Here is a 20,211-nt window from a genome sequence, read left to right on the forward strand (position 1 = left end):
TACTTCAAAACATGAACATACTCTTTGGAAGTATATTACTTTCATATGAGCCTTTTAACATTTTCCAACTGAAAGTCATAGAATGTTTTTGTGTAGTTCCTCATTGTTATTTAATAATAAGGTGGGGGGAGAAATTAACAATTGATGCTTTATCATGCATTAGTATGAAGTTGTAGGGGAACTTTAGAAGTTACTTAGTATTTGTACAATGGCTGCATTGGATCATAATTATATGTGGTTGAAAATGTTGGTAGCTTTAGATATAGATATGGTAATTTAGGTATATTTGTCTCCTAGTTCTATGAATATTAGTTACCCTTACAGGGTGGACAGGCAAATATATGTTTGGTTTGGTTGGTCTATCCTGTTGATCTAATCATTGGTGGGATTTCTATTCAGAAAGTTTATGTGGGTGTAAATGCAGTGATGGTTATCCATGATAATTAAAATATGCTATTTGTTCATCTGAACCATGGATTCTCTATTTCTAATCAATGTAGTGATTACCATGTATATTACCTTTAGAGCAAATGGCTGAAATTCTGCATAGCAGTAATTGCTACATTGATGTTTCCTGACCATTTAGTCAGAATTCTTATGTTTGTACAACAAAACAGATTCCATCTGAGTAATATTTATTTGTAAAATACATATGTTTATACAAGGGTTTGGACACAAAGACATTTTCTGCAAATACCACACCCTAAAATATTTTATCAAGAATATAAGCAGCAGTTTCAAAATGTCACCAGAAAAATATAGCAACTACATGATTGTTGCAAAGTTATACAGTAGATTGGGGTCAAAGTAAATATTTTAACATTTGTATTATTATAATTTTCCAATAAACAATGGCAAATTAACACAATACTGGTTTCCAAACAAACCAGTGCAGCACTGTTAAATCCTTATAGATTTTCATGACATTTGACTGAGCAGCCTAAGGGCATTGCTAGTTATGACTTCAGATCTGTGTTGGAAGCTAATTGAGCCCCTACTGATTTCTCAGTGTGGCATCGCCAGGCACTTTCCAATGCACCAGACTTGGCTACCTCCTGCTGCTGTGGAAGGTTTTTGTGCGGTATTATCGATTGTGTGTGTAGAGGGGGGTGGGGGAAGGACACTCAGCTTGCTGCATGGACTTCAAGCAACATCTGGTAATGCTCCAAGATAGTTGTTGGCAATAAATTGCTTTTCAAGTCGTTTGTGTACATGGTAGCAGAAAGCAAAAATAATAGTTACAGATCTGGGAAGAACAGTGAGGGCTATTGATGCAGGAGTTATTTTATTTCTAATTTCTCTTGTAAAATGCAGCAGCTGGATTAGACATTCTGAGGATTTATTAGCAGTGTTTTCCATTCAGTAGTAGTGTGTGATAACTTTGTCATTAATGATGACAATATGACAAATATTTTTGGTGGCATTTTTTTACCTGTCAGAATTTTAACATTTTGAAATTCAGCAGTTACATATAAACATATCTTAAAAGTAGGGTTTGTTTTACTGTAGAAACAATTGTGCACAAGTAAAGCCAGCTTTAACGTTAAATATTCTTCAAGAAACTACTTGGTATTCTGATATTCAGGTTAGATTTTTCTGAATTCAAACTTTAAGACCACATTTTCATGTTAATGATCAGTATAGTACTAGAGGAATGTGAATGCAAATAAGGGGGTGTAAAGCAGGAATAACTGAACGGTGAACATTGAAATTACCTGAATACAGAATCAGAAATAGAAAACTTACATGCAGTACACGTAGTGAGTTTCATCAGAGAAGGTTTAAAGCAAAGACACAGGAAAACATTTCATTAAAAAGCAAGAACTGCTGTGCTACGCAAGTCACATATAGTTTGTTACACAATTTAAAGTAACTCCATTTAGAATATAGAAACAGTATACTTGCCATGTACAGAAATAGTAAGTGCAAATTGTGTAAAATAAGGCAGCCACGCAGATAATTGGCATTTTTAACAGATGAAAAACTCAGCAACAAATGTTTGTTAGGCACTAAAGCATTCATCTCTCACAATTTCATTTAGTTTAAAATCATCTAAAATGATTTAGATTTTACATGAATATCTAATATTTTTTTTTGATGACGTTGAACTTGTTAGCAATGAGTTTCACTACAAAATATTCCAGTGCAATAGTAAATTCAGTTTCAGCTCTAAGCTTGGAGCACCAAAACATTAAAAGTTTACTTGTACATTTAGAATTGCACATTAAAATGTTAGTAGCCTCAGTGATACAAAATAGCTGCTTGTGATACATGTTTGTAATAAGAAAAGGACAGAAAAGTCTAAGACTATTTCCTTTCAACCCAGAATATTTATACCATATACTCATACACAATTTCATTTGTGGCAAAGGAAAGTATGGCTGAGCTTGCCAAACCTGTCATCTTCCTTGTGTCCTACCTGGGAGTCCATTCTAGGTATGTTATAGCTCCATATTTAGTAACTTCCTCATTTCTGGTTTGGTCTGCTCCTTGCAGAGCATGGAGGGCAGTGGGCTTGAGCAAAGGAATGAGACAAGGCAGAGTTAACAAACATAATAGAAATTAGGTGACATGACATCCATATAGGGGTACTCTACTCTTGGATGCAGTGATGGAATTAGCATATTACAATTTTTGTTTCTTCAAATGAACAAGTTGGTTGGAAAACCACAATTTGTCTAATTCACATCTCAAGTATTGGGGTTGCATCTCAATCCGCCTTTTAAATAATCAGTGGCTCCCAGTACTGTGTTGGTCTGTCTTCACTGGCTGTACTGAGAATTAGGTGGTTTTGATCATATTGATTTCCCCCTAAAAGAAAAAAAATAGTTTTAATTAAGCAGATTATTGTGATTTATCTTTGGATTGAACGTTTCAGAAATCTTAAAACTTTCTATATTTGCTCCCTTTTTCTATGATGATAATTTTGCTTTAAAAGAAATACTTCAAAGACATACCCTTCATTGTATTTCATTCTTCTGATTCTCTGATATATAAATGTTTTCTGCATTTGTTTTGTTTTGCAAAGGTATTTCAAAAACACATTACCGTATATACTCGAATATAAGCCGATCCGAGTATAAGCCGAGGTCCCCAATTTTACCCCAAAAAACTGGGGTAAACTGGGGACTCGAGTATAAGCCGAGGGAGGGAAATGAGGCAGCTACCGGTCAGGGAAAGCCTCCCTCCCTCCCTCAGCCGAGAAGGCTGGCGGCTCCCCCGCCCCGCCCTCTCACTGCACTGGCAGGGCTTCCCCGCGCTAATGCAAAAGCCCGCCAAGTTTGCACCATCCGGTATAATGTGAAAAAAAGAAGAAAAAAAATAGTTTTAATTAAGCAGATTATTGTGATTTATCTTTGGATTGAACGTTTCAGAAATCTTAAAACTTTCTATATTTGCTCCCTTTTTCTATGATGATAATTTTGCTTTAAAAGAAATACTTCAAAGACATACCCTTCATTGTATTTCATTCTTCTGATTCTCTGCCATATAAATGTTTTCTGCATTTGTTTTGTTTTGCAAAGGTATTTCAAAAACACATTACATTGTGTAATTATATTATAAACCAACATATGATTTATATGTAGTCTTTGACTTGTGACAATAGAACCCAAAATTTCTGTTGTTAAGCAAGACAATTGTTAAGGGAATTTTGCCCTTTCTTGCCAGAGCTGGTAACTGAATCACTGTAGTTGTTAACTTAGTAACAGGGTTGTTAAGTGAATCTGGCTTCTCACTGACTTTGCTTTTCAGAAGTTCACAAAAGGTGATCACATGATCTCAGGACATTGCAACTGTCATAAACCAGTTGCCAAGCATCCAAATTTTGATCACATGACTATGGGATGCTGCAACAATTGTGTGAAAAATGGCCATACATTTTTCAGTGTCATGGTAACTCCTAATGATCACTAAACGAATGGTTGTAGGTCAAGAACTACCTGCACAAATGCTTAGTTATCAAGCAAATATTTTAGCTTTAGTTGGAGGCCTTCAAATTTAGAAAACAGATTTAGACTCATAGGATTGTCATTTCCCAGTGTTAAATATAGTTACTTCTAGAGATGAATTAAAAGAACTACTGGAACTGTGTGTATATAAAATATTATTTTATAGCTAATTTTTGATATACCTTTTTAAAATTAAATGTCTATTCCATCTATCTTCTCATGGATCATAAGCTGGATATACTAGTATCTCAGGCAGTTTCTCACTGAAATCTTGGCCAGATCCTCAATGTCTTCAGCTTTATCAAACTAACTTTATAGCATTTCTAGATTACACACTTCAAATCATGATTGAACTGACACAAATATTTGCCAGTTTTAATTATCTATGATCTGAAAATGTTTTTCTTACAAATGCTTTCTGGTTAGGAGAATCAGTGAGTTAATTCTGCTGCATGCAAAGTGCACACTTTTGGATCCAAGAACAAGAGTAGGGCTTGTTTTTTTCCTGCAGCTGGAAATATAGATGTGTGCCATCTGTCTTGAACTTGCAGGACAGATGGTAAAAGTATCTTATGGTTGAAAATAAATCCATTCCTTACATATTAAACATATAGAAGCTTCAGAAGCATTTGGTGTATTTTTTGGGGGGGGGAGCGCGGGGGGAAGCATATAAAGAAATTTTTTACCGATGCCATTTATTAAAAATTCCTCACAAGCTTATCTGTAAAAATTTAATTGGCAAGAAGCCATTTTGGTAATGTGTATGTGGATAAAATTATGAGGTATTTAATTGTCTTGGAATAGTTCCCTTTATTAGTTTCCTGAAATACTAATAATATTTTTATTTATTTTATTTATATTTCTAACCTGTCCATCTCCCTATGTATATGAAAGCTTAAAGTGTTGTTATGCAGATTAGTTCTATGAAACATAGCTAGTTCATATAGCTAGCTATATGTAACAACCTGGGCCTGAAACCCATGAAACTGATGGATTTGTTCTGAATAGATATACTCAGAATCATGGTGTATTATTATTACTTCTTGTGTCCTCCAGAGGGCACACTTACATTATGAACTGCCCTCACTATGAAACTTCTACATTAGGATATGAATTTATGTCTGTTAAGGTGTGTCCTTTAAACCTTGAGGAGTCACTATATATTATGTTTTTTTTAATTAATAACAAAATGTAGAAAGGAGCTTTGATACAAATAACAAATCCTACATTTATTCCTGAATCATAGAGTGATTTTGGTACTTTCACATCTATTCCAATATTTAGATCAAGGGTCGGCAACCTTAAACACTCAAAGAGCCACAAAGGTCCTAACCGGAAGCCCCCCAGTCAATTCTGGAGCCGACCGGAAGTCTGGTTCCCCCACCATAGAGTCTCCTCCTAGTGCGGCATCCTTTTTCCTCTACCTGCCCTAACCGAAAGCCCTATCAACTGCAGAGCCGACTGGCGAAAGGGAACCGCAGCAGAGGGATGAAAGAGTCACATGCGGCTCCAGAGCCACGGGTTGCTGATCCCTGGTTTAGATGAATTGGACTTGCTATAAGATAATCTTGATCTCCTCTAGCAATAGGTATTGTTTCTCAAGTGTTCTTTTTCCCCGAGAGACCTCATGTAAATTATGATTACAGGATTATCACTTGATTCCTTAAATTCATTTACTTGTAATACTATACAAAATGAACACTTCATCAGTTTGCGTTAGGTATAAGGGTTCAAAAGCTGCCCCTTTAGAAACTGTTTCTTCATTGCAATTTTAAAAGAAAAAGTCTTGTGTACAATCAAGTCAGAAAGTCAACAAAAAGCAATAGTGCCCTTTATTTTAGAACATTCTCTTGGATTTCAAAAAATATTAATTAAACACTCCCCTTTAGTCAAGCACCGGACATGTTTTTTTCCTTTGAGGCCATCATAGTTTATTTTTGTTTTTGTAATTGCTGATTATAAAAAAATTACTCCAATTTGTAGTTAAATAATAATTTGTATTATTCATATTCATACTAATTCATTATTCATAAACAATTCAAGGTGACTAAATGATTCTAACTACTCTTCTGTTATTATTTGAACACTGAATGATAAATGGAGCTTTATCATACTTGTTACGTGAGCTAATATGAAGAACTTATTTTTGCTATTTATCATATGAAAATTAATTTTCATTAATCAAATAAAGTTCATAACTTAGCATAAAAAGTTCTTACCTTTAATATCTAATACTAAATTTGGTTTCATTTTGCTGTAAATCTTGCCATCAGAATTAAAACTCCAGTTTTGTTTTTCATCATTTTGCTGAAGGGCCAGGCCCAGCTTTGTACCAGGGGTGATCAAATTTCCTACAATCGTTAAGCAGATGTCTTCTGCCCCCTGTGCAAGGAAACAGCACCAGTGAGAGCCCAGTTCACACTATCACACAAGTAATTGGTCACACGCTTGGATAAAAAGCAGATATTTCTGAGGGGTCCTTGGTGCTCAAGTTACGTGAAATTCAAGGTATGGTATATCACATTTATAATTCAGTTAATATAAAGATCTCACTAATTCAAACTGCTTAGCACAATTAAATTACAAGTAAAGAATAGGTCTTAACTTCTTTTTAAACATATGCTTTTGGAGCTACTATAACGAGGCTTACTCTTATCGAAAAACCTGTTTTTGTTCTCAGCCTAGTGGCCTCTTCTTTTAATAGAAGATTCTATGAGGTTGTGTTTTAACACTAAGGAAAGGTACCTTCCCAATCCTGCCAAGAATTGGTTGCAAGAATTCCAGCAAGAATATGCTCAAATGCAGAGAAATCAAAGCCATGTTACAAATGTTACCAAATATCAGAAAGGAAAATACTGAAAACCCTTTTATGTTGTTTTAGGTGGGGCATTAAAATTAACACTTTAACTTTTTTAGTCTGTTGTAAGCTACAGCTTCTCATTTTCCCATGTTCAAACATGCTCTTATAAAGGAGGAACCCTTTCCGTTCTGAGACAGGTTCACAGGATGATATAATATAGTTGAGAAATCTCTCCCTTTGGAAGGATGCTTTGGGAGATGTAACCCAACAGTAAACAAGAGATCAATGCATAGCTTGCCACTTGGCTGTCTTCACTGGATTTGATGTTAACAAGTCTGTACACTGTTAAACATGAAGACTGAAGAAGGCTGCAAATCGGCTCCTACATCAGTTGGCCAGATTTAACTGACAGGCAATTTAAAAAGAAAGCCTCGATGCACGATTGAAGTTTGTAATTGGATTCAAGAAGTGCAAACTGTGTTCTGAAGAACTGGAAATCAAGAAGTTCAACTGTTCGGGGCATCTGACTAATAACTACATAAATAAATTAATAACTGAACAATTATTTCTACTCCTAAAAGCTGTTTCTACAATTTTAGTGACAATTCTCTTTTGTTATTAATTGCTATGGGTCAGCAATGGCAGACATATCAAATTTGCCTTTCTGAAAGGCTCAAAACCCTAATCAATGTAGCTGAAGACAAGGCAAAATTGCTAGTGCTTGAAGATAGATGTTCAAGAAATAGAGGGGTGAGTCTAAGACAACTGCTAAATAATATAAACAAATACATTAATGAAGGGGGGAAACATATACCATATATATAGTCCATTTTTTTGTTTTTAATTTCAGGAATTATTATGGAACTACATAACTAGAATTATATCCTATTTTAGAAGAAACCAGACTAGTAGATTGGGCATTAGCAGCACCCAAGCATACTGAGACAGGCACCAAGGCCCTTGGGTCATGACCAAGACTTCTGAGGTAAATACTTTGCGATTGCTGAGACCTACAGGGGATTGCCTCCAAATCTCTGCCACTTTTCATTTCCTTCCCTCTTTGCTTACCCAGAAGGTAACACTTTTAGAGGGGAACCAACCCAACTGCTGCCCACATAGCCTCTCCAAATGCAATTCTGCTGGATTAAGTATATCTAGAAAGAAGGCTGGTTGGAAGTATATGACATCCCACGCAGGTTGACTCTTTTAGCTTGGTAAAAGAGACACATCAGATGAAGGCACTGTGAGAATGGCCTAGTTCTTCCCAATCCTGCTAAGGACTGGTTATAGCCATAATTAATAGGAAGAAGAAACTTAATTGTAATGAAAACTAATGATAGAAATAGCTGAATAATAATAATAATAATAATAATAATAATAATAATAATAATAATAATAATAATAATAATAATAATAATAATAATAATAATAATAATAATGAGGCGGCTTTTTGGTCACAGACTGTATTTACTAAGTAAATAAACAAAAAGAGAAACAGGGTGAACTCCTTTCAATTACTTTTTGTTTCTGTGGGGAAGCAATACCTGTTTTCTGTTTGTTTTATGGAAAATCTGTCAAATATGCTGAATTGTATTCTACAGCAAAACATGTTTCATATAGAACCTTACCCTAGACTTGATGAATCCATCTTGATAAAGCCAGATCTGCTCTCCAGATTTATTGTCTTCCACAGCTTGTATCCTCAGAAGACTCAAGTCATCCATATTTCCATCAGCTGCCATGAACTTTCCCGTCTCTTTGTTTCTGAGTCTGAAGTACACTTGTCTCTGAAATGTAATTAGTTTTCTTTAACAATAATAAAACACCTTCAAGATTTAGCATTTCCCCCTTCTTCTTTTAAACTAATGTTAATATTATTAAAGGGAAACATACCGTATATACTCGAGTATAAGCCGATCCGAATATAAGCCGAGGTACCTAATTTTACCACAAAAACTGGGAAAAACTATTGACTCGAGTATAAGCCGAGGGTGGGAAATGAGGCAGCTACTGGTCAATGTAAAAAATAAAGATAGAGCCAAGTAAAATAACATGAATATTTATTTGAACGAAAAACAATAAAAGTGCAAAAGGGGGTCCCCAAAAAGAATATGGTATCAAAAATACAGTATCTTTAAAAGTAACAGCAACCAAGCTAACGAGCTAAAATCCTCAAAACTGGAGTTCTCCTCCTCATCATCTGTTTGTCCAAACAGAGCTTCAGCTACTTCAGCTTCTGTGATGTTATCCGCATATCGTTGTCGTCATCACTGAGTTCACAGTCGTCATCATCACTGCTGTCACTCTCATACAATGCGCTGTCTTCACTGCCATCCATAGCATTACTAATGCCACATTTCTTGAAGGCACGTTGCACCATGTCCTCTGGAATATCTTCCCATGCATCACGAACCCACTGTGCTATTAGTTCTATGTCTGGCTTTCTCAGATTTCCAACTTTTGTCAGACGAGCTTGACCAGATGTCATCCATTCATGCCACATCCTTCGCACATGGTCCTTGAAAGGTTTATTTAAACTGACATCTAGGGGCTGCAATACAGATGTAAGCCCACCTGGAATAACGGCCAAAGTGACTTGAGATGACTTTGCCAATTTTTTTATGTCATCAGATGTGTGGGCTCTGAACATATCCCAAACTAACAGTGATCTTCTAGTCCAGTCCCCACTCCTCAAGCAAGAGATCCTATACTGTTTCAGACAAAGGATTGTCCAGTCTGTTCTTTAAAAACCCTCCAGGAATGAAGTGTCCAATAAGGTTCAAATTGCAAGTACCGGTAGTCCTCAATTTAAGACTGCAATTGAGCCCAAAACATTGTTTTGTTATTTTCCCTAACCGTGTATGTATCCCCCTGCCCCCATTTTACGTCAGGCTGCCATCAAAGCGAAGCACGGCTGAATATTATTATTATTATTATTAATTATCATTATCATTATTATCATTATCATCATCATCATCATCATTATTATTATTATTATTATTATTATTATTATTATTATCATTATCATTATCATTATCATCATCATTATTATTATTATTATCATTATCATTATTATCATTATCATCATCATCATCATCATCATTATTATTATTATTATCATTATCATTATTATCATTATCATCATCATTATTATTATTATTATTATTATTATTATCATTATTAACATTATCATCATCATTATTATTATTATTATTATTATCATTATTATTATTATTATTACATGATGATGATGATTTTTTGCATTGGACAGAGCGAGCTTCAGTTTACCAAACTTTGTATCTTTTAATGAAACGTGTTAGTCTGGAAGGGACTGTTTGAACTCACAAAACACTTGCAACTTTTAGTTCCGTGCTGAGGATTTTTGGAAAGCAGCCCAGCAATATTTATTTATTGCTCGGACTGCTCTTATTTTCACTCCCCCTTTTCTTTTCTTTTCCTTCCTCCTCCTCCTTCTCTGCCTCTCTTTCGTCCCCCACCTCCCGGGATCCTTGCGGGTCGAAGGTTCTGCCCTGCCTTACACCAGCCGCCCACCTATGCCAAGGTCTCCTGGCTCTTTCGCCTCTGTAAGCAGCGGCTTCTCGGCAGCGTCGCCCCTCCCTCCATGGATCGGCTCCTTCCCCAGCACTGAAGGCATCCTTAGGAATACACCTCCACCTCCAGGAAAATAAAAGAGGCAGAGAAGGTAAATCGCCCGCCCGTTCGGAAAGGAAGGAGAGGACTCCAATGGAAGAAGGAGAGGAGAATTACCAATAACAAACACAAAGCGCTGGGTTAGAGGTGCCTTGTCATGTACAAGGAGATCAGAGAGGGCAACCACCATGAAACAATAATCAGACTCAAAACGGGCTGCTTATTTGCCATTTGCTCTGGGTAGAACGGGTTTTTTTTTTTTAAAAAAATTGGTTTGGAGAAGGAAAGCTAATTTGCTGATCTGCGCGAGGATCGGTTTCTTTTGCCTCCCTTCTTCTTCCTCCTCCTTCTTCCCACCCTAGCTTGCAATGCCCCATCTCTCCTCCTCCTCCTCCTCCTGCCCCCTCTCGGGGAGAAATTGTTTGTTCTTGCCGTATTTCTCCGCTTTCCAAGAGGCTTTTCTTTTCACCTCTTTCTCCCCACCTCCCCAATTTCCATAGGGGAAAACCCTGGGGAAAACTTGGCAAAAATAAAATAAAATAAAAAGTACTGAGTGCAAATGTTTTTTTATACTGTAGTTGGAGTTTTCCACGTTTCTTTTCACATTCAAGGCAGCATTCTCCCCCATCCTCGCTGCTTTTCCAAAACATGCTTTGAAACCTTTGCATTTTATTGGGATGTATTCAGGACAACGCCTCCGCCCCTCCGAGGCGAGAGGAGGACGAGTAAGAGGAGGCGAGTGACAAACAAATAAAAGAGAGTTCTTCTCGCCTTGGCGTTTGACACACTCGCCGTCCTCTCCAGCCGAAATTGAGTGCGGCGGCAGTGGGGTGGGTGGGTGGGTGGGGAGGCCGCCGTGAAGTGCCGGCTGGGGAGCCGGGATTGAAGTGTCGGCATGCTTTGCCAGCTCGGCCGGCTCGTTTTGGGCGGCGGCTGGCCTCGGCGTTTTCTTCCGCCGCTTTTGATGGCGGCGGCGGTGGTCGGCGGAGGGGCGGAGGGGCGTTCGACATTTCGCCCCTCTCACTCGTCCTCCTCTTGCCCGCGGTGGGGGCGGAGGCGTTGTCACCCTCGCCCTCCTCTCCGGCCGAAATTGAGTGCGGCGGCAGAGGCCGCCGTGAGTGCCGGCTGGGGAGCCCAGGAGCCAATCCGGGCTCCCCAGCCGGCACTTCACGGCGGCCTCCCCACCCCCACTGCCGCCGCACTCAATTTCGGCTGGAGAGGAGGGCGAGGTGACAAACGCCAAGGCGAAGAACTCTATTTGTTTGTCACTCGCCCTCCTCTCCGGCCGAAATTGAGTGCGGCGGCAGGAGGCCGCCGTGAGTGCCGGCTGGGGAGCCCGGGATTGGCTCCGGGCTCCCCAGCCGGCACTTCACGGCGGCCTCCCCACCCACCCACCCCCACTGCCGCCGCACTCAATTTCGGCTGGAGAGGAGGGCGAGGGTGACAACGCCCCTCCGCCCCTCCGAGGCGAGAGTGACAAACAAATAAAGAGAGTTCTTCGCCTTGGCGTTGTCACCCTCGCCCTCCTCTCCGGCCGAAATTGAGTGCGGCGGCAGGAGGCCGCCGTGAGTGCCGGCTGGGGAGCCCAGGAGCCAATCCGGGCTCCCCAGCCGGCACTTCACGCGGCCTCCCCACCCCCACTGCCGCCGCACTCAATTTCGGCTGGAGAGGAGGGCGAGGGTGACAAACGCCAAGGCGAAGAACTCTATTTGTTTGTCACTCGCCCTCCTCTCCGGCCGAAATTGAGTGCGGCGGCAGGAGGCCGCCGTGAGTGCCGGCTGGGGAGCCCGGGATTGGCTCCGGGCTCCCCAGCCGGCACTTCACGGCGGCCTCCACCCACCCACCCCCACTGCCGCTTCGCACTCAATTTCGGCTTTTCGGAGAGGAGGGCGAGGGTGACAAACGCCCCCTCCGCCCCCACCGCGGGCAAGAGGAGGACGAGTGAGAGGGGGGCGAAAATGTCGAACGCCCCCTCCGCCCCCCCGCCCCCTCCGCCGACCACCGCCGCCGCCATCAAAAAGCGGCGGAAGAAAACGCCGGAGGCCAGCCGCCGCCCCAAAACGAGCCGGCCGAGCTGGCAAAGCATGCCGGCAGCATTTGGGCTCGTCCTGCCGGCCCAGCTGTTCCCGAGGGCAAAAAACCCTCTCCCTGGGTCGGCTCTGCAAGGGTAGACTCGAGTATAAGCCGAGGGGGCGTTTTTCAGCACAAAAAACGTGCCGAAAAACTCGGCTTATACTCGAGTATATACGGTAATTAAAATATATGCCCACATTTGTAACTACATTTTGAATATTAATTTTACTGTACATTTTTAAATTATTTCATATTAGAAACAACTTGCAGATGAACATCGTATATTGCTTAGACTTGATTGATAATATACACATTGAAAACATGATTTTTACTATATGGAAACTGATGCCTAAATAACTTTTATGAAAAAGATTTTCATGTTAAGTATTTAGTTTTTCCATAAGGAAGTAAAATGAAATCTATTAAATAGTTGGGACATTTTAACTAAATAATCATACCTATTACATTTTTTTGCGCAAGAACATATAAATTGTGTAAAAGGGAAGAAAACATAGCATTATGTTTAAAATGTACTACCCAAAATCGGAGAACTGAACTAAATCCTAATTTCTAAATTTAAAAAAAATTCACTGTGAACAAGAAATGTGTGATTTCAGCATTCAATATCAATAATAAAAGATATTTCTAAAACCTCAAAATGAGAAGCGGAATAATATTCATTGGCATCAAATACTGAATAGACTCACTAGTGATTTCATTCAGTGTTTACATGTGAAAGGCAATATGCTTACATTTTGATTCAGAGATGTAATTTTGAACAAAACTGGATGGTAGAATGAAAATCATCATTTAAAAGTCCCAAAGACCATAGTTCTCATAATACTATAGAAGGTAAAAATCACATGATTTGTTTCATGTGATTTAAATGGTACTCAGGTGGAATATTAAGGCCAAGAAACAATAATGGAAGAGAAGTTGAATGAAGATGATAGAATGATAAAAACTTCATAAAAAGCTTTGATATCCCAAAATGGGCTGTAGTACCTCTCTTACCTGCAACAAAGGTCGTAGGGAACCAATTTTGTGATAGCCGCTTGTCTCTTTCCAGTTTGATATTTTTTTAGGCGTTAGTAAAATCTGACGGCCTTTATAATTATGATGTTCATAAATAATCCATCTGAAAAAAATCTCTAGTTGTTATATCTGCAAAATAATGCTTTCACTAAAATATCCTTTTTAAAAAAATACATAACATCACAGTTATCTATTAGGGGGATATTTTAGAATCAATTTCAAGTATATCATTATACTTTATATTCTTTAAGAGTTACTACTTTATTAACAGAATAACAGAGTTGGAAGGGACCTCTTCCAAAGTCTCTTGTATGTTTATTTTGTATTGCATAATGATTTCACATTTTTGAGTCTTAGAAAGCCATTTCATGTATTTGAATCTAATAAAGCCATAATGCTTAATAGGCTCTTAGAAAACAAGGCCGTGTCCCCAAGAAATAGGAGCCTCTCTTTGTTCTAGCCCCCCTCATTTGTACAATAACATAGTTTTATACTGATTCATTGCAGTAATTTTCAGAGGATCCATTGGAGCACATATTAACAGCTAATAACTATTATGTATGAATCCTTGAAGCATGGTTTAAGTTTATGATCTGAGATTGGCTTAAAAACCAGGCATTTATTAAGAATGAGCTAAATCCAATGATGGGTGAGCAGATTTTTCCTTCTGCAGTCTCTGATTCCCCAAATTAATTATGTAGACATCCAGAATAGAATAGATTTTGAGAATGCATAAAAAAGTCTGTTGAGCTTTTTCTGTTCTATCAATTGAAGGAGTTTTAATGGAGATGGTTCTACCTTAAGGCAGCACGATGGAGATACTTTTCTTTTAAAAAAATTCAAATACACAGATAAACTATGTTTAACTTTTTTTAAGTGGCATAACCTGCATGGTGGGGAGTGGGATATAATATCTACCTTTAACAAATCTGTGACAAAAATCATATTAATTGTGTGAAATTAAGTATTATTTTTCTGAAATTATATTATATTAAAAATACTGACATAGTTTTGCTATTTTCTGTAATATAAACATCTAAGAAAAAGTTTGTTTGGTTTAGTTCCCTGGGTAAATCTGAAACCAGTAATTGTGCCTAGCTTGACAAAAAGACAGCTATATATTTTCATATGGACACTGGAACAATATATTAAAGGAAGCATTATAGGAAATCCTATTTAAATTCTACAAATAATAAATGTTCAAGTTAAAATTATAACTTACATGCCACCATGGACTTCTATTGAAGCAATATGAGGATTGTAGCCAAGAAATTGGAGATTTACTATTTCCGTAATGAATTCAAATTTCTTTCCTCTGAAGTTTTCTTTTTCAAAAAGGGTTATAACTGGCTCAGAAAGTTCCTGTTTTTTTTAAAAAAGGGAGGTCTTAAGTTATTGTTTTGCCAGCAGGGAATTATAGTGCTAATAATCTAGACAGAAAAAGTGATACTTTTGTGGGTGTTTTGAATAGAATAAATGGTTATATCTTTTAACACTTCATTTACTGGGAATTTTTCAGTCCTCAGGAATAAGTCGACATTTTTAAAGCTTTAAGTGCTTTTCAAATAATTCCATCGTACAAAACTGCCCAGATGGCAAAGTCTAGAATAAAGGACTTTGCTCATTGAAAAGGTATTCCAGGTGTGGGAGGAAAACAAGGAGGAGAAGCAAGGTGAGTACTTAAAACCACACCTTTCATTCTTGGCTGAGTCAGCAGTAGCTCGGTCTCCAGAATTCCCTTGCAAATTGTTGGCATCTGGAATATTTATAGTTTTTCTTATTGCTAGTGCCACAATGTTAGAATTCCAAACGACTTGTTTTCTCTGAGGAAGAATTACTAATAAAATCATGTAATTTTCCAAACAAAGCCTTCAATGTTTGGAATTGGTGTTCCCCAGATTTCTTGGACTTGGTGATTCTTAGTGGACTTAGTGAATCACTGAAACTTCATTTGCAAGGAGCTAATTTTATGTATTATATAATTGACTTTCCATAGCAAGTATCTGCTTAAACCATGTAAAATAGACCTTTTTTCATTTTGTTAATTTACATCACAGTATAAACAGTTTCATTCTGGTTTCTGTTTTAATAGCTAAAAAGTGCAATATGTAGCCTTACTTTATCTACACATCCCTTTAATTCTATAATAAATATCAGATGCATTGTTGTTCAAAAAAATCATTTTATATGCCCGTAACAACTGCATTGAAATAGATAAAATCATTTAGCAAAAAGAGCACCTTTCAGTACAAGTTCACATTACCCTAATCCTAAAAGTAATCTTTGCTTTGGGGTGGAATTTATTCTGTTCAAATGGGTACCTTTTTTTCCAAACTCAAAACAGACTTGTTTGGATTCTCCAGGGACAAATTAATACACTCTTTAAATAGGATTATCTCAACTCGTGTTGACTTAAGCTTTCATCTAAGAAAAATTGAGGGGCGTAAACATGTTGATATTCCAGCCCATGTTTATCATCACTCTTAATACCCACACAATGATCTTTCTCTCCCAATTTTTTAAAACCTCTTTATTTTTCTTTCCGGTATTATTCCAGCCAATTAGTAACATACTGTAACCAAGAAAACATTATGGCATTATGGAGTTCAACTTAGTGATGTCTTCTCAGATTGTGCTACATAATAAAGCAGTCAAGTCAAGTATGCTGCAATACCCAAGGATATCTTTTGCTCTATTTTATCCCATATATACACACCCATTGTAACTATAGATATATGATACCTCTAGCCTGATCACACAAAGATGGAAGCTTAGTTTCTAGTTTTGTACTCAAAAGAAGACTTAGCAGAAAAGAACCTTCTCCTCCTCTTCTCTACCGATCTCATTGCATACTTTCACTTGAAGCTGCTTTGCTTTTAATTGAACTCCAATACTAGAAACTGAGTTGGCCTAGGGCCGTGATGGTGAATCTATGGCACGGGTGCCACAAGTGGCACGCGGAGCCATATCTGTGGGCATGTGAGCATTGCCCTAGCTTAGCTCCAGCGCGCCTGTATGCATCGGCCAGCTGATTTTTGGGCCTTCCGGGCCTACCAGAAGTCAGGAAACAGGTTATTTCTGGCCTCCGAAAGGCCTCGGAGGGGTGGGGAAGGCCGTTTTTGCCCTTCCCAGGCTCCTTTAAAGCCTCTGGAGCCTGGGGACGGTGAAAAATGGGCCTACCAAGCCCACTGTGCCATCACGTACCAAAAGCGGCAGTCACACGTGGGTCGCGTGTGCATGTGCGGGGGGGGGGGACGGGGGATGAGGCACATTGAATTATGGGTGTGGGCACGCACGCGCACAACCCCCCGTGCTCCCACCCTGCTTTTGGCACCCAACAGCAAAAAGGTTAGCTGTCACTGGTCTAGGGTGAAAAATACAGGAAGTCCTCGACTTACCACAGTTCAGTTAGTGACTGTTCAAAGATACAACAGCACTGAAAAAAGTGACTTATGACCATTTTTTATACTTACAACCATTGCAACATCCCTATAGTCATGTGATCAAAATTCAGGCGCTTGGCAACTGGTTCACATTTATGACGATTGCAATGTCCAAGGGTCATGTGATCACCTTTTGCAACCTTCTGACAAGCAAAGTCAATGGGGAAGCCAGATTCACTTAACAACCAGGTTACTAACTTAACAACTGCAATGATTCACTTAACAACTGTGGCAAGGAAGGTCGTAAACTGGGGCAAAACTCATTTAATAAATGTCTCACTTAGCAACATAAATTTTGGGCTGAATTGTGGTTGTAACCCGAGGACTACCTGTACTTCAAACCAGTGAGACCAGTGAGATATGTTTTTGTTTTACATTTTTACTTGTTTTTATGTTTACATTATTTATAAGTCATGTCATCCTAAAAGATTCTGGGAGGTATATATTAACAAACAGATCAGGTTTTAATTGCAAAGTCAAAGATGATTGGGCTATCAAAGAGTTAACTATTATTTTTGTAGACTAATGGAGTGATAGAATAATAACTTTCTAAACAAGTTAACAATCTGTAAATACTTAAAAGTATCCAGAATCAAAGATGTTATTACTTATGATTATAACTCATATGGTCTCAATACTATGCCTCACAGAAATCATTCACATATATTTTGAAGCCTCACCCTTTTCTAACCTACTTAGCTTTAAAACTCTTTTTCACAACTTACAATATTTACAACTTGTAACGATTTCAAGCATGTTTGGGGTAGGCAACCCATTGCAGAAAGATCAGGATAGGCTCCTTCTTCTAACACATACTGATTCCCAGAGAAATTTTCTTTATCATATGCAATCCAACTACAAGGGAAAAAAAGGAAGTAAGAACATAAGATAGATTTTAAATAATTTCAAGATTGAAAACCTGCTGACAAGACTGCTGAGCCAAATGCACCAACTATTTGGTATTTCTATTCATTATTTATTTGGTGAAGATTAGGGATAGAAATCAAGATTTTTAAGAGCAATGATATGAAATGGTACAATTTACAAAATGGTCAACCATTTTCCTTTATGTACTTAATTGAAAGAAAATCCATTTCTCTAAAATGTAAGAGAAATAATTCAAACAGACAACTCATCTTCAGATTGGGGCAAATGCTTTGGATTTGTGGGAAGAAATATAATCAGGAGCACCTTACAAGAGCTGCTGCAATCTTAGAATCCTTAGAAAAGAAGATGGTTTAAGTGTTACTGACAAGTCCTCTGACTCAGATTTCTCCCTTCAAACGCAAGGCACCAGTAAGGCTTATTTATTTTTATGGCAAACAATGCCGATTAAAACATCCTTCAATGTACTTTTGGACTCATTCCTCTGTCATTCATCTTAGGTTAAATATAACTTTTTAAAAACAAAAAGATACAGGAAGCTCAGTATAGTTGTAGTTGCCCATAAACACCCAGTGACTTGGAGTGGTTCCATGCATCAGCATAAAAGTATGTATCCATCCAGCCCAGTCTAAATGACCTTCCTTTGTGCCTGTTTCAAAAATGTGCTTCCATAATAGCGTGTTGACTAGAACACATCAAAGTAACTTTTCACTCACCTGCCAGATAATACCTTTGAAGATTTAGCAGGAAATTCCACAATTTGAGAAATGTCTTTCTCAAATATTTGACTGCTGCCTTGAAACTCTGGTTCTGAAAATAACTGGACCTTTAAAGGTAACAGAGATCATATAGATTAACAATACATCCAGACATAATCTGTCTTCTCTCTCTTGATACAAATGAGGCAGTCTTTTTTTTTTTTGCTGTTCCTTCCTGGATTATCTTTATACTTTGCAAACTATTCTATCAGCAACTCTGCCCACGTCCCAATTCTTCACCTTTCTTAAATCACTATACATCTGACTCGGCTTCCATTCAATATTGTCTATGCAAAATATTTGATTATTTTACCTTAAATTTTCCCACATGCTCATTGATGATATCCTAAAAAAATAGAGAACAAAAAATAAGAAAATGACACCAAAAAAATATAATAATTTATGAGTGAGGAAAAACATTTTAAAAATCTGTTGCTTTTTTTAAAAAAGAGGAATCTTCTTACCAAAAGTATGGGTTGAACTGAAGATATCTTATTATTCTTTGCCCCCCAAGCTTCATAGTTGGAGTACATTCCTTTATCAAGAATATATTGTTCTCCTGTAAAGTCAGGGTTTTCATAAGCCACCCACCTAAAAGAATGTCAATTATATTTTATTATATAAATAATATAAATGATTTTAGTGGAACTTTACTATATATATTAAGGACAGAAAAAGTCAATAAAAGAACAGCATGACATAATTGTACACGTAGTTTTTTTTTTAGGGAACATGGTTTGCCTCTATGCATAATTTTTTTCAGCCCACTTAACAAATAACTGTTTTTTTTAAAGGACTCAGTGTCTATTTCCATGCAGGATTTGTAGGAAACTGATTTGTTCAGACTCTGCCATTCATATAACACTTCAGTAAACTTATACTTTTTCTTATTATTATGCAATTTGAAAACACAATCCTATCTCCTCTAGGAGTATCTCCTATTGAATTCAGTTCAGTTTCAGGACTGACATGTTAATAATGAAGTTAAAGCTATTTTTCATGGAACAGATGTGAAATTACATATAGGTTCCTTTAGTAAAGTTTTTGTACGTTGCATCCCGCCCCCCCCCAATTCTCCCAAGTGTTACCTCAAAATGTCATGAGATATTATAAAAGTGACTGTTATGTGCTTTGGCCACTTCCGTTTCTTATTTTATGTTTAGTCTTATGAATGTTACTACCTGGTAATTAATTGTTTAATGTTTATTCCATATATAAACCCAGACATAGCTGTAAATTGCTTGACCAAAGTGACAAGGTATAAACAACATGTTAACCATTAAGTCCAACCAGACGTGTTTGCACTTGAACCTGAACTCAAAGTTTTGAAAACACTCCAGGCCTGGCTGGTTCTCAAAGATATCAGGCTTTTCATTCTACAAACAACATGCTACTCCTATTGCATTAATGAAAACATGAATATGGTATTATGCTGAGAATCTAAATAAAGAATAATGGTTTCTCCATTCAAGATGAAATGAAAATATATTGCATGATTTGTGCCAACTACAATTTTCCTCCTTATTCCCTTAATCTGTGCTTTCTCAACAGGAACAAGTACAGTACTGTATCCTGCTTTTTTGAACTGCTATTGAAGCAGGAAAAAACATATTGAG

At 37.7% G+C, this 20,211-nt stretch overlaps 1 protein-coding gene across 1 annotated transcript in view; it reads right to left on the reverse strand.

Moving 5' to 3' along the window:
- Positions 1-618: 618 nt before the first annotated feature.
- The window catches only part of CRYBG1 (crystallin beta-gamma domain containing 1), a 154,156-nt gene continuing 134,563 nt past the window's right edge, over positions 619-20,211 (reverse strand). Inside the window, exons 15-23 of the mRNA XM_058174462.1 lie at positions 19,060-19,186; positions 18,909-18,941; positions 18,554-18,663; positions 17,678-17,807; positions 14,732-14,871; positions 13,489-13,612; positions 8,379-8,537; positions 6,170-6,332; positions 619-2,811 (exon numbers count right to left, since the gene is read on the reverse strand). Of these exons, the coding sequence (XP_058030445.1) occupies positions 2,723-2,811; positions 6,170-6,332; positions 8,379-8,537; positions 13,489-13,612; positions 14,732-14,871; positions 17,678-17,807; positions 18,554-18,663; positions 18,909-18,941; positions 19,060-19,186 (1,075 nt within the window). The 3' untranslated portion in view covers positions 619-2,722. The remainder of the gene's footprint in view (positions 2,812-6,169; positions 6,333-8,378; positions 8,538-13,488; positions 13,613-14,731; positions 14,872-17,677; positions 17,808-18,553; positions 18,664-18,908; positions 18,942-19,059; positions 19,187-20,211) is intronic.

This window comes from Ahaetulla prasina, chromosome 1, assembly GCF_028640845.1.
Source record: "Ahaetulla prasina isolate Xishuangbanna chromosome 1, ASM2864084v1, whole genome shotgun sequence".
Taxonomy (NCBI): Eukaryota; Metazoa; Chordata; class Lepidosauria; order Squamata; family Colubridae; genus Ahaetulla; species Ahaetulla prasina.